Here is a 15,564-nt window from a genome sequence, read left to right on the forward strand (position 1 = left end):
CCGCAAGGGGTTTCTTAGTCAGGGCTGCCTGGCCCCACTGTCGCCAGGGAGCTCCTGGGGTTCCTTGGCTGTCACCATCCCTGATGCCAGGAGCTCTCCAGCCACCTGACCCCACTGACACCAGGGTTCCCCAGCGGAGGTGGGGGTGGAGGGGGGGGTGGGTTCTTTGATGTTGCCTAGCCCCACTGATGCCAGGATTCCCCTGTTTAGCCACTGCTGTCCAGCTGGGACTTCGCAAACCCTGCGTTCTGTCAGCTGGCTCCCACTCCTGGGACTCTTTGGTTTAGCAACATCCATGCTGGGCCACAGATGTTGCTGGACCAGAGCATCCCGGATTTGGGAGGTTCAACCTGTATTTCTAACAATCTGTGGTGTTGAGGATAGGATTCAGTTATTTCTAATAATTTTATTTTCCAAACCTTCAGTGTAAATATGTATATGGTATGCTCTTTTTATTAAGTGTCAACGTTTTTAGCATTTTATCATATTTTTACAGTAATTGATCTGTAGAGTTTTATGTTAATGAAGTCTGGAAGAGCTCAATTAGCATAATCCTATACTATCGTTTTCACAGCTTCGGAGAGATAGCCGAGTTAGTCTGTAACTGGAAAATGTTAAAAAACAACCAATAGTCTTGCAGCACCTTAGAGACTAACAAAACATTTACATGGTATCATGAGCTTTCATGGGCACAATCCAGTTCTTCAGACCACTTATTTTTCTGTCATTTTTACAGTATTTCTTATAATTCACTTATTATTAAATACTGCGGTATGAGAAGTTTGTAGATTCCTATGAGAGATGGTTTTTCATGTTAAAAAAGAAATCTTCAGCTATTACAAACTGATCTGTTTCTCCAGTACTGAAATGGCAGTAGAAATAGGCTGCTCTCTTAAAATATGTAATAAAAGTATAAGTGACCTAATACAGCTCACTTAGGGCAAGTCTACACTAGGAAATTGTTTTGAAATAACTTACTTTGAAATAATAACTCCCGCAATTACTATTTTTGAAATAGTGTCCACACTACAGGGAAGCCTCAAAATTAGTCCGAGGCAAGCTCCCTTCATGTGGAAGTACTACCTTGATTTACAGCCCTAGGAAGCATTGGAGAGTAATTACTTTGAATTACTCTGGGGAGTAGCTATTTTGAAATAGCAGCAGTGGAGTGTCCATGCTACAGCTATTTCAAAATACCTATTTTGAAATAAGCATTATTCCTTGTGGAAAGAGGGAATTATTTCAAAGTAATGGGCTTAATAGTTAACATTCACGGTTATACACATGCTGCTGGTATGAATGGGGAGCCAGCTTAAAAGACAGCTCCCAGGGAGCTGCCTGCCGCTCCATGCTGCTGCCGCCTCTGTATCAGAGGCAGCAACTTGGGGGAGCAAGTATGTACAGGGAGCCAGTTTAAAAGCTGGCTCCCCACATGCGCCGTCTCACGGGGAGTCGACTGCCACTCCATGTGTAACTGTGTAACTGCTAGATTTTTCAGTGGTTATATGGTTACTTAAGTACATATATTTTAATATCCCTAGTCAGTCCCCCATCCAATCATAAGATTGGCTGAAAATTCCATTAAACCCCTGTAAATCAGGTAGTTAAATACATTTCAGAGCTTCTATTTACCATCTGGTATTTGAACCTTAAAGTGCTGAACAGACCCACATTTGCAAGCCTTTCTTTAACAAAAATAAAGTCTCCATACTTACTTTAAAAATGAAGTTCAGGTTTGTGGGAATAGTTTTAAAAATATTCTTCTGAAATGTTGTGAATATAAAAATCATTGCGGCAGGGTCTGAGGACCAGAACACTCGATTATCTTATTTTTTCTTTTAAAGTGACTGGCCAGTGCAGAAGGCGGGGGCCCACAAGAGACCTTAAAAATATCTTGCTTCTACAGGCTCTGCTTACAAAAACTCCCAAGAGTCAGATTTACTGACTTTTGGGGGGTAGCTGCCACGATCTAGTGATTTACCCTACAAAACACGGGTAAACACTTGAATCTGCCCCCAGAGGTACCCCAAGCTCTTTTACCACAAGAGAGCTTGAAAAACAAGAGAAGAGAAAAACAAATTGCATTCTCTGGTAGCTGACCACTCAGTTTAGGCTGGTAGACATGCATGCACAAACCCCTGTTCCTTCCCAGGACACAAGAATCAAATAATCACCTTAAAAAGGTGATTTTTATTAACAAAACAAAAGATCTACTTGATAAAGCATACTTGATTGCTAAGTGTTACGGAGTGTGATTGATATGGGGAGTGCTGGTCAGTACCTGGTGACTAAGGGGTTAAACTCAGGTAGCTAGCAAGGGCGGTTAGCAGGGAGCCAGAAGAACCTATGGAGATAGAGTGCTGAAACTTCAGTTGTATAAGATACCTTGCCTGCTTTCTTTGTGTGGGAGAGTTAAACCAGGAGTTGAGAGAGACAGAATGATTTAAATCCAGGCAGCACTACCATGCTTCCAAGGAATTCAGGGAATGGAAATGGACTGAACAAAGAAAAGATCATGATTAAATAAAGGGAAAAAATTGAATCTAAAAATCACTTTTTTAAGGTGATGATTTGATTCTTGTGTCCTGGAGATCTGTCTGTGTGTGTCTGCATGCCTGAGACTAAGAGGTCAGCTACCAGAGACTGCAGCTTGGTTTTTCTCTTTTCTTTTTTTCAAGCTCTCTTGTGGCAAAAGGCCTAAGGGAGACTTCAAGTGTTTGCCCCCAGTTTTAGGGATAAAAATCACTTGGTGTCAACTATCCCTCCCCAAGTCAGTGAATCCGTGACTCTGGGGGAGATTTTATAACCAGAGCCTGTAGAGGCATGATATATTTAAGGTCTTTGCTGGCCCCCACTCTGGCACTCTGACTGCAGAAGATGGGGAACAGCCTTGACACAGAGCAACTAAATAAAACAAATTACATCACAGAGAAAATTCCTGGGAACAACCTTTAGGTAGTGAATGGGGGAAGGAAGGCATAGATTCACACAGAGCAGTTCAAACCAAACCACAAATATAAAGGAAAATACCCTGATCACGACTAGATACACTTTTTCCCTTTATTTACTCACAATCCTTTCCTGGTTCAATCCACTTCCATGCCTTGAATTCCTTGGAGGCATTGTAATCCCGTCTGGGTTTAAATCATCCTTTGTCTCTCAACTCCTGGTTTAACTCTTCCCCTACAAAGAAAGCAGGCAAGGTATCTTATACAATTGAAATTTCAGCACTCTGTCCCCATAGGTTCTTCTGGCTCCCTGCCAACAACCTTGCTAAGTACCTCATACTAAATTTCCCTCATTTAAAAAATAAGTTACAAAAACATCTCATCATGCTAAATATACACTTGTAGTCTCATAAAAATGAATTAATGGTTCTAGTTCTATCCAGCATACCATCTTTTGCTTTTTGAACGTTCTGGGCTTTCAGTTTCTGTTTCTCAGCTGATTAAAGCCACCTGTGAAACAGAGATTGGAGATAGGCTTGGTTTTGTTCTGTGCTTATGTGGGGGGAGGGGAGGAAGCTGGGCTAAGCATGGCAGAGCAGAGAAACAGTAGGAAAGGATGGAGGCAGCATAGAAAGGAACAATGCAGTGGTCTGGAAAGAAAAAGGGAGAACATTCAGCACACACAGAGCTTCCCATATTCCCCCACACTTATGCCATGGAAAAACTGTCAGGGTACGTCTACACTACAGTGCTAATTCGAGCTAACTAAGCTAATTCGAACTAACGCGTCTAGAACTAAAAACTAGTTCGAATTAGCGTTTTGCTAATTCAAACTAGCATGTCCAGATTAAGTGGACCCTGAACCAGGCTTAAGGATGGCCGGAAGCAGTGCCGGCAGGGCATCAGAGGAGGACTGAGAGCGTGGAGATGCTGTCTTAGGCTAGCCGAGGGCTGTGCTTAAAGGGTCCCGACCCCCACCCCGGACAGACAGTTCTCAGGGGTGCCCCGCTTGCAAAGCAGTCCTGGCTTGGAGTGCCCGGAGTACCCACACTGGGCACATCACACCACTCGGCCATCAGCCCGGCTGCACTTGCCGCAGGCTGCCATCTGGGGAGAGGGAGCAATTGGGGGGCTGCAGGAGAGCTTCCACCCCCAGTAGCCCGCAGAGCCAGCCCAGTCCTCCCCATTGGGGGGTCGTACCCCATTCCTCCCTCATCTCCTTCCACTTACCCTTCCCTAACCCTTTTCTTGATGTACAAAATAAAGGGCAATTGTGTTCAAAAATGGAATCTGTCTTTATTGAACAAAACTGGGGGAGACTGGGAAAAGGAGGTGGGAGAGGGGAAGAGAGAGGCTGGGAGAGGGGAGGGCAACTACAATGATGAGGGGTTTGGAACAGGTCCCATATGAAGAGAGGCTAAAGAGACTGGGACTTTTCAGCTTAGAAAAGAGAAGACGGAGGGGGGACAGGATAGAGGTCTCTAAAAGCAGGAGTTGGGTGGAGAGTGTGCATACAGAAAAGTTCTTCATTAGTTCCCATAAAGAAGGACTAGAGGACACCAAAGGAATGGGTAGCAGGCTTCAAACTAGTAACAGAAAGTTCTTCTTCACAAAGCAAATAGTCAACCTGTGGAACTCCTTGCTGCAGGAGGCTGTGAAGGCTAGAACTAGAACAGAGTTTAAAGGGAAGTGAGATCAAGTCATGGAGGTTGGGTCCATGGAGTGGTATTAGCCAGGGGGTAGAAATGGTGTCCCTGCCCAAGGTTTGTGGAAGGCTGGAGAGGGATGGCACGAGACAAATGGCTTGGTCATTATCTTCGGTCCACCCACTCTGGGGCACCTGGTGTTGGCCGCTGTCGGCAGACAGGCTACTGGGCTAGATGGACCTTTGGTCTGACCCAGGATGGCCATTGTAAGCTCAGGGCTCAGGGTTGGGGGTCTCAGTGGACCCCCTTGATTTTCATGAACACCTGCTCCTGGGTGGCCAGGCTGGCAGCTCTCCTGCCCTAGACGGCCACTTTCCTGTGCCTAGTGCAGAGATCGTGGACGAGGTCCACGATGTCTGCACTAGCCCAGGCGGGTGCCCGCCTCTTGCGGTCCCGGGCAAGCTCCCGGGAGCCGCCAGCCTGGTCCCGGGAAGAGGGGGAGGGCTGGGGGGCATCGGGTGGGTGGCTCGATCCGTGCCAGGTGCAGGATCTGCTGGCTGGGTGCTGGCAGGCTTGCACCTGGCATGGGCACCGTAGCCAGCCCGTGCCCCTTTAAGGGGTCCGGGGCCGGGAGGGGGGGCAGACGAGTTTCCCTGATGTTGGCCAGAGTGGCGACCAGGGAAACCTGGGGAGGGCTAGCCTCCCACTAGTTTGAATTAAGGGGCTACACAGCCCTTAATTCGAACTAGCTAGTTCGAACTAGGCTTAATCCTCGTAAAATGAGGTTTTCCTAGTTCGAACTAAGCACTCTGCTAGTTCGAATTAAGTTCGAACTAGCGGAGCGCTAGTGTAGCGCCTATGAAAGTTAGTTCGAACTAACGTCCGTTAGTTCGAACTAACTCTGTAGTGTAGACATACCCTCATGGCTTCTAGTCATGAGAGAGACCCTGTCTGGGAATATTTTGAAGAAATTTGTTTCCTGGGTAAAAAAAGGAGAATGTGTCAAGTATAAGAAGCACAAAATGGAGATGCAGGGACTACGTCCCTCATAAGGAAAATTGATTATTGGGAGAAAATGATGTAGGTGAAGTTGTGGACACGTTTGAAGAACAATGTCGATCAACTTGTTAGTAATTTAAATAATTCACTTGACAATAATTCTATGCCTTTTAGTATAAATGTGATTTAACAAATAAATTCCCAAGCTGTTTATGTTGTACGTTGCCAGAAAAAAAAAGTTTAGCTTAGCTAATTGTTATGGCTTGTTTAGTTAGTTAACTAGGTTTAGAATCTATCACTCAAGTATACGGTACAGAAAGCTGCAGTTGACACTCGATACCATTGTTCTGATTTTTTTTATTACATAACATATGCCCCTTATTTTGGAACGTCATTGTCACAGACCCTAATGGTGATACCATAAGTCTGTTCTCTATTTTACTTCAGCATCTCAGCTTTTCCATGGGAACTGCAGGGAACTTGTTTCTCAAAAACAGAAATGCCAGTAAGTTAAATGATGCACACTCAAAAATTAATTGCACTCTTAAGTGCAGTCTCTTAGCTTTTTTGGCAATTTGGAATCGGATCTGCATCCGTACTGAAGAAAATGTAACTTCTGAAAATGATGTGACTGCCACAACTTGTGTATCTCAAAATCACTGCTCAGTTATATCAGTCATAATACATTTCAGGACTGGAGTGAAACCATTTTATCAGTGTGTGTTTACTGATAATGTTTTGAACAAAAGAGTCTAACAAATGTATCAGATTTGATGAAGTGGGTTTTATCATGAAAGCTCACAATACAATATATTTATTAGTTTCTAAGGTGCCACACTTTCCCTGTTTTTAACGTTACAGACTAACATGGCTACCCCTCTAAGCCAGATCTACACTTGAGCTGGCAGCTTGGCTTAAGGTATGCAACTTGTTGTCGTCTTACCTTAAGATGAGCTTGGTGGTGTCCCCACTGTGGGAGGCTGATGGGAACAAATGCTCCCATCAGCTTTTCTTATTCTTCGTAAAAGGAGGAGTACCGGATGCTGGTGGGGGGATGCCCTCCAAGTTTGATTTAGTGAGTCTTAACTAGACTCGCTAAATCAAACTCTGGAAGATGGATCGCGGTAATGATGATCTTCCTTTTAGTGTAGACAAGGCTGTCAGTCTCTTGAATTAATGGAAATCATTAGCTATGCAACTTAAAACAGAGTTCCTTCAATTGATAAGACAACTTTTCACAGTACTAGCTTCATCTGCTGGCACAGAAAATGAATCAAAATAGAGTGGGAGTGGGGAAGAGGAGAACGAGTTTTAAGGACACAGTACATTTAATTTTGTGATGACTTGTTTGTTAGCATGAGTGGTCCGAGGTGGGCTGTGGCAGCTGGCACCCCAGGTGGAACGCGCGATCAGTGCCTACGCCTGCAAGGCCGTCAATGGAGTGACGTAATCATCGGGTGCCCCGGGTGCCTCATGATGTCATCATTGGGCGCCCCATTGAAGGCTGCACCCTAGGCGACGGCCAAGTTTGCCTATAGTCACAGGCTGCCCCATCTGCTAGAGTTAATAAAATTTGAAAATTAAAATAAAAAAAAAGTTTAAGGGCAGCCATTAGCTGGCAACTGAGGAAACTGCTGAATTTGCAAATATGTAACATTTATGTAACATTTAAGATTTAATTTAATCAAATATAAGTGCTATTTTATTTGTGTGTCTTGGTTCTCACCATTCCCAGTGTACTGCTGCTGCATTTGTACTTTGACACAGATAATGGGTATTATGCACTTTCCAAAATTAATAAAAAACAAGTTATCTAAAAATACACAGCGTATACCCTCCTAAATGTAAAATACTGTATTAAGTTGTAAATTAACATGTGTTAGTAATCAGATTTGCATTGTTGTTGAAGAAATGTGAATAAGTATCAGTGGGAAATTTGATTTAAATCAATTATTTCTTCTTGGTAATTTAAATTGTGATCCGTCCACCCTGGTTAACACAGACATGATTTAGGCCTAGAGAACAATGTAGCTTGTATCCATTTTAGCTGTTTGTGAAATTTGCTTCCAAAAGTGAATACATTCTTTGAATTACACGGGGAAATGGGCTAATTGCTCCTAATATGTAACTGCGGCCCTTTTCCATTAATATGTTTTTTCTGTAGACACTTATTTAAAAAAAAAACTAAATTGATTGTTAAATTATAGAGTTGGTAAAAACAATTGCTACCGTGATAAAACTCTTTTTGCTAAGTTACCTCTCAGAGCATTTTTACATCTTTGTTATGAGCCCTTGTAAGTAAAGTGTTTTAAAGAAAACATTGATCCTTAATGTTGTGAATGGTGACACTATAATTCTATATCACATATGTTGTTTGTCCTGTACATCATTTTAATTTCAACTTTAGCTTGGCATTTAACGTTGCTTCTCTCTTTTGTGCTTTTAAAATAAAAGCAATAAACATGAAAGCATGGATTTGTTAAAACGAGTCTTTCTAATCTTTGCATGAAAACATTTGCTTTGGCAGTCAAGGTACCTGATGCTATAATATTTCACATGCAATTTTTATTATTAGCTTTGTTGTTCAATGATATGTCATGCCTGGTATGTCACAAGCACAGTGAAGCTGAGGAATATAAATTGGTATTATGTCCTGCAGTCATTTTAAACCATTGTATTTAACATATGTGACATGTCTGAGTTAGCTAGTGATTGAATTAAAGTTCATGATTGACACAGAATTTTCTGTTGTGACAGTGCTTCTGGCCTGTAACATACAGCACCAAGTGCAGCAATACAGGAATGTCAACTTTCAACAGCTTTTTTTATGGTAGCTACACTTCTAACACTTAAAGAATATGCATTGGTAGAGCTGAGCTTAGTAGAAAAAAGGAAATAAAATAGTAGTATAAAAGCCAGTGTCTTATTTCATGCAGTTGCATGCACATTACATGCTTTAACATTTATTAAATCCTTTATTCTGAGGTTGCATTGTTTATAAGATACCAGTATAGGGCTTGATCTGAATAGAAAGACTCCCATTGACTGAAATGGGATATAGCTTAGGTTACTGGGACAAACTTCCAGTAATTACCTCTTGAATTATTTCCACAGATGCCTATAAAAAACCAAGAATGTATATTGAAATAGATTTTTTTTTTCTTTCTGGATCTGCACCTAACTCATATGTAAGATCAACATTTGTGCACATATTCTTTCTCTTGTGAGCACAGTTGATTGTATCTTCAATGTGTAGAGTGATTTAAAAGCTGATACATTAAGATTAATTTGAAAATTGAGTCCAAAATGTTTTAACCTGCTTATGAGGTTTCCTTGGGGTGTGTAATGAAAAGTTCAACTTTTACTAATTAAAATGATTACCTTTCTTGTCACGCATTCTGCTACAAACTGACTGATTTTAATTTGGGTAGCTGTCAGTACAAATAAGGAAACCAGGATCATAAATGTAGAGCTCTCTCTCTTCGTCTCCTGTTTTGATTTGAATCACTTTCCATTTTGTTTAGTAAGAATTTGAACTGGGGTTGTAGAAGGGCAATAGCTAGTTGTTAATTCACTGATTCATCCATGGAGAGAGTTTCCAGTTTTTTCAATTTTATATATATACCGGGGTGTGTGTGTGTGTGTGTGTGTGTGTGTGTGTGTGTGTGTGTGTGTGTGTGTGCGCGCGCGGAAACAATATACTGTTTCTGCTACGACATGATTTTTTTCTAAGCTAAATTTTCAATATTATTTAGAAAACCAATACTTCGTGAACTGTTTTACTATAAAACCAGCATGACTTACTCTGGAATGTCAAGCAACCGTGTACACAAATTATGACTCAATAAGTTTATCTTTTTGGTATTTTGTGTGTCATCTGTCTTTGCCATTTATGTTTGCACTCAGATTCTGGCCATTAACCGAGGGGAAAATCTGAAGATCCTGACAGTTAAAGTCAACATTCCTGATGGGGTGAAGAATGAATTTTGTAGGTGGTGTATAAATGAAAGGTTTGTTTGTGTGTATGTATGTATATATATTTATTTATTTTTTCTTACAGAAATAATATTTTCCCGTAAATAGTTGTAAGGTAAAATGGCTTATTATATTAAGAGTAGTTTAAACAAATATTTAACTTATTAGGAGCATTTAAATTTATGGACAGCTAGATCTCATTCTGTATTTCCACTTACTGCAGACATATTGTGAGGAGTAGGATGTTTTTGGATGTAGCTTGAGAATTTTGGAAGCATTATTTGATCATCTCAAATTCGAAAATGTTTGAAGGCTTTCTTTATATTGTTTTTTAAAATTTGTACACTGTGCACTGTATACAGTAGGGCTGGGCAAGATGCTGTCTGCAGGCCAAATCTGGCCAGCCTATCACTTCGATCTGGCTCACGGTAGCTCCTGGCTCTGCTGCTAATGCTTTGTCTGGGAGCCACTGGGGAGGCATAAGCGTTTTTAATTGCTGCTACGTAAAGGGATTGTGCCATCTAGGTACCTGCCAGGCAACATGGTAGCAGCTGCCTGGCAGGTGGAAGCCCTTTACGTTGCTGCTGTTTAAATGATTTGCAGCTCTTGCCCCTGCCGCTAACACGTTGCCTTGCAACCATCTGGAGCCGGAGCTGGGAGCCCTTTAAATAGAAGAAATTGAAAGGGCTCCTGACCGTCTTCTGCTTCTCTGCCCCTAAGCCAATTAAGACCTGGGAATGGGGCAGCATGCAAAGTCTCCTCCCCGTGCCAGGGGCATGTAGCACCAGAAGGAACTGCCAGCTGTTCAAAACAGGGGCTAAGACTTCATGCGCTCCCCCACACTCAGGCCAATCTGGGTCTGTGGGTGGCAAAGTCTCCTGCCCCTTCCAGGACTGCCCACAGCCACTTCCAAAGTTCATGAAGTGGCCCCCCTCCAAAAATTATTGCCCAATCCCTGGTATATAAAGACATGTGGTAGAAAGAACCTTTAGGATAAAATATTAGAGTATTCTGAAGTTCTGAAACACCTGGCACCATCCACTTTCAAAAGGCATGCTAGAGGTTTAGATGGACCATTTGTCTGACCCTCTATGGCTTTTCATATGTTACAGTCATATGTATTTATTAGATGATTTTAGACTGAAAATCTTCATTCATTAAAAATCTTGTTCCAAAATATGAAAGAACAATATGGAGAAAGATGTGCTCAAAGTCCTAGTAAAATTAATACTTTCTTCAGTGCTTCGCTATTTCTAGGTCTGGGTCCTTTTCCTTCCCAGCATTCTTCCTTTCAGTGTTAATTGGAGGCAGATCATGTGCTTTCCAAAATAATATTCTCCTGACTTTATTTGTTCATCTTGTTTGTATACAAACAGTATCTGAGTTGGGGTTTTCCAAATATCCGAGGATATTATACATCCAACTCCCTTTGTGAAGGATTCTTGGAAATCCTGATTTGATGTGTAAAATTTAATTAATATGAAATAGTGCACAGAGAGAAAGACCAATCTTACTAATGGATGAATACGTACAGAGGGTAACATCCTATGATATGCACTTTGAATTCTGCACTGCAGAATTGTATAGGTGAGTTAAAGTGGTTTGCTCTTGTAGTAGTGTTTTTAATGTTTTTGGACTTCTCAGAGCTGGGTCGTGATTTTTTTTTATCACTATTAAAAATCTATTTTAGTTCTTATGTATAGACCAAACTGTGTCTCATCATAGTATTGTCTAAAGCAGAGGTCCCCAAACTGTGGAGCATGCCCCTCCTGGGGGGGTGTGGTTGGGACCCTGAGAGGGAGCACCACCCTGCTGTGCTGTAGGACCCAGCCTTAACTACAGGCTCTGTCTGCCAGTCTGGGCTTCACCCCATCTCTGAGCTGTGGCTTCAGCCTTCGCCCCCTTAGCCCTGTCTGCATTCTCCCTTCCTGGAGCTGTGGATCGGCTTTCAGCACTGGTAGGAGTGAGGCATGGAGACATGGGTAAGGGAGGGCCCAAGGTAAAAAGGTTGGAGACTACTGGTCTACAGTGTAGGAAGGAAATATCCGTAACAGTTTTAAAAAATGCATCTATAAGAGAATTCAGCAACAGCATGAGTGTCTGCCAGTGAAACAGTTTGTGCTAATAGAGGAATGACGATTTAAAATGTAAATTTAGATATTTTTGGTTTGTTATATTTTTGTGAGTCTTCCAGTGATAAGAGGAATTGAACCTTGACTTGTATCGGTAAATGATCTTTCTCAGATCTTTCTAATTAAGAGCCAAATTATTTTCTCTCAAACAAAATTCCATGGGAGACAATTCCAGTAGATCTTGGTGAATAAAAAAATCTATTCTGGATTCTACACTTTTCCACTCTATCCAAGTGCACATTTAATCACCATAAGTTTCCTCATGTTACTGAACATGAATTCTCCTCCATCCTTCAGTCATCTTCTTTCTAGTGCTGGTCATGTTACTCTGATGATATTGGCACAGTAATCTGAACAGGAGAATGGGAATAAATATATTCCTTGGGACCACAATATCTAAATTTGACAAGTTGATCTGGGTCTTTGTTCATCTCACGTATAAATGAAATACCATGCGGCTGACTGCATTAGACCCAGACCTAAGTCGTTTTAGATGAGACCTTAAAAATTGTGGGGGGAGAATTTGGACTGCTCTGCGGTGGGCATTTTAGTGTATACTGTGCACCAAGTCTACTTCTGTGATTTGCAGCCTAGTCAGTATTCTTTGTGTGCTCACTCTCTCTCTCTCTCTCTCTCTCTTAATCCCAAATAATTGATTTGTGTAAAAATTGGAGGCAGTCCTTTTTGGTATTGCTGTTATAAAAAACCCTTTCCCTATTATCAGCTGTTTCATCTATCTATCTATCTATCTATCTAAAATAATAATAATAATGGAGATTGCCTATCTCCTAGAACTGGAAGGGACCTTGAAAGGTCATCGAGTCCAGTCCCCTGCCTTCACAGCAGGACCAAGTACCATCCCTGACAAATTTTTGCCCCAAATCCCTAAATGGCCTCCGCAGGGATTGAACTCACAAATCTGGGTTTAGCAGGCCAATGCTCAAACCACTGAGCTATCCCTCCCCCTATAGTGACACATGTAGACTGAAATTCATCCACAATTCACATAAAGGATATCTGTCATTTCTTGTCCAGTGCTTTAAATACTGTATATCTTCGGGGAGAGATTTTAGATTCAATTTTTTTGTTACCTTGTTACCATATGCAAAGGAGACTTTCATATAATATGAAGTAGAAATTTAATTTTATGAGCATCAGTCTTACTAGTTTATTAATAATTTTTCCATACAGAAAGCAAACAAAGCCCATCACATAACAAAAGTGAAAATAATGAAAAACACGTTGACATCACATTCTGCTGCCTTCAGGGCACTGGAAATTGCTTTGCAGAGGAGGACAATAAAAGAACAATGCAGCACCCCATACTGTAATCTATACCTCATACCTACTGTATCAAGGTATTGATTTTACAAACTCCGCAGTCCCCAATCATTTTGTAAAATAGAGGGATTTTTCTATCATTGTGAGGTGGGTCATTGCAAGTCCAAAGGCTTTCTTCCTTATTTTTGTGCCTCCTAGGATTTGAAGAGAGACTTCAGTGCCCTTTATGCACAATTACCAACATATTTACTTGTCTCTCATCGCTACGGTGTGTGAGTGCCTTCCCATTACTTATGAAGAGAACATTCCAATACCACTGTGAGATTGAAGCAAAATGCAGGACAATGTAGCACTTTAAAGACTAACAAGATGGTTTATTAGATGATGAGCTTTCGTGGGCCAGACCCACTTCCTCAGATCACTGAGGAAGTGGGTCTGGCCCACGAAAGCTCATCATCTAATAAACCATCTTGTTAGTCTTTAAAGTGCTACATTGTCCTGCATTTTGCTTCAACTACCCCAGACTAACACGGCTACATCTCTATCACTGTGAGATTGGGAATTGATGAAACTTTATCAGAGGGGACCAATAGTACAGAAAGATTGAGCTGTGTGCCTAAGGTCACACAGGAAGCTAGTATCAGAACCAAGACTAGAATCCATTTATCCAGAGACTGGAAAGTGCCCTTCCTGCAAGACCATACTATCTTCTACCTGTTAAATTACTAGTTAATACACTAACCTTTAATTTGTTCTCCTGAGGCAGTCTTCAGAGTTAACATGTCTTTGAAGGGGAAAAAGGGAATTGGAGGTTAATAGGCCCCGTTGAAGACTCTAACCCCTAGTGTGGTGTAATTCAGAAGGCTGGAAATGTAATATATAAAAAATACCGAAGATTATATTGAAACTCATTGAGATGAGCACTCATCCTTCGAAGTGCCATTGTGGTATGGGTTAGATGCTAGATAATGACTTGTTTAGCCTGTCTGAGACCTGCCCCATGCAGTACTCCCTTATCCTGCATCTAATCCCCTTTTATCCAATAGGACGATGCTGATTAGGGCAGATTTGCAGTGAAGTGTGATTACATTTCATAAGTTATACTGGGTTTGAGATGAGGGTGGCTTTGCCTCTCCCCCCGAGGATGAAAATTTCAAATTCCACATAAAGCTAGAGTTATCATGCTTTAAATAGCTGTTCTTGTGAGTGACTACTTCCTTATGTGTAGAATTTGCTCAGTTTACAGGAAGACAGATAAGAGTGCTGTCTTTTTGACTTCTGGTCTAAAAGACCAGTTGTGTTCTTTTTGGATCAGTCATAGCCTGTTGTAATGATATTCATCACTTGAATTCTTATAATTCTGTTGATGATGAGTCTGCCCAAATAGAACTCAGATTACTTTCCCATATCTATTATTTGCTATGCAGGCCCATCAAGAGTGCAGCTATGTTTACCTTAGTCCCTAGAGTAAGCAGATACACTCAGAAAATAAAGCTATTGAGTAAGAAGCAGCTGTTCTCATAGCAATTTTCCCGAACATTGCCACACTTAAAAGTATTTTAGATATTAATTAGTTCACCAGAAAAAAAAAAAACTTTTCCAGAGTAGAAATTAATTGGGTTGAAATAATCTTTCAAGAGCTATAGAGAAGCGCTTTAGCTTCATTCTTGTGTTAAGCTTTGTTTCTTTTTCATCCCCCACAAGTAATGGAATATGTGCGTGGGTTAAAAAATGGTATTTATTCACAGGCTGTGTACTGAATACATCTTCTGGATGTTTTTAGTTTCATGACGAATTTTAGAATGTGGTTCTGTAGTATATATAGGACTTCTTACTGAGTATCACAAAATGACTTTATTAGTCATATGTAGGTGGCATGCAGTCAAAAATATCTGCTGGGATGAGCTATTTGTGCTAAAAGATCTGCTAATCTGCCTTAATAAGGGAGAGAGGGAACCTGATGTCTGCTGTCCAAATGCATTACCATCTCCATCAGTATAGTCAGTTTTACCACCTGTACAAATTTCTGCTGATAGAATTGGGTAGCAACGAGAGCAAAGGAAACTCTGTGCCTGTTTCATGTGAATACCAAAAAAATCCTCTTTGCAATAAAGTATAATAAAATTGTTAGTACAATGTTAAGTGCATATCACTAAGCACTCAAAAGTCATGAGAAGATAAAACTGGGTTGATCATATAATCTTATTGTATGCATACAAGGTATACATGGTGTTTAACTAGATGATCACATACTACTACTCAATTAGAAATACATAAGAGAATCCATTTCAGGAGATAATTCCTTAAACACCTTAAAAGTTGTCTGGGCTGTTTCAGAGCAGTTTGAGTTTGGATCTGTCTAAATTAGCTTTAGGTGCTAGTATAGAACAGACAAGATTAATACTGTGTATTTTTCAAAATTTAGTATGATTTTCAACTAAGCACACACCTGGACAGATTTTCAAATGACTACAACTGTCATGTTGTTTTAAAAAAAACATTCTGAAATGTACTCATGTTTCCAAATAGTGCAATAAACCATGCCAACGTGAGCATGGTTTACAAAATGCTGGGAGGTTATTT

The 15,564-nt window shown here is 40.9% G+C and overlaps 1 protein-coding gene across 4 annotated transcripts in view; it reads left to right on the forward strand.

Moving 5' to 3' along the window:
* SRBD1 (S1 RNA binding domain 1) overlaps positions 1-15,564 on the forward strand; it is a 245,431-nt gene that overhangs the window by 40,271 nt on the left and 189,596 nt on the right. For 3 of the 4 annotated variants that reach the window (XM_075925416.2, XM_075925414.2, XM_075925415.2), the window contains one exon: positions 9,500-9,615. In XM_075925416.2, coding sequence (XP_075781531.2) covers positions 9,500-9,615 — 116 coding nt within the window. The remainder of the gene's footprint in view (positions 1-9,499; positions 9,616-15,564) is intronic. The other variant, XM_075925417.2, reaches the window with a different exon arrangement.

This window comes from Pelodiscus sinensis, chromosome 3 (genome assembly GCF_052426305.1).
Source record: "Pelodiscus sinensis isolate ZL-2025 chromosome 3, ASM5242630v1, whole genome shotgun sequence".
In the NCBI taxonomy this organism is placed as follows: domain Eukaryota; kingdom Metazoa; phylum Chordata; order Testudines; family Trionychidae; genus Pelodiscus; species Pelodiscus sinensis.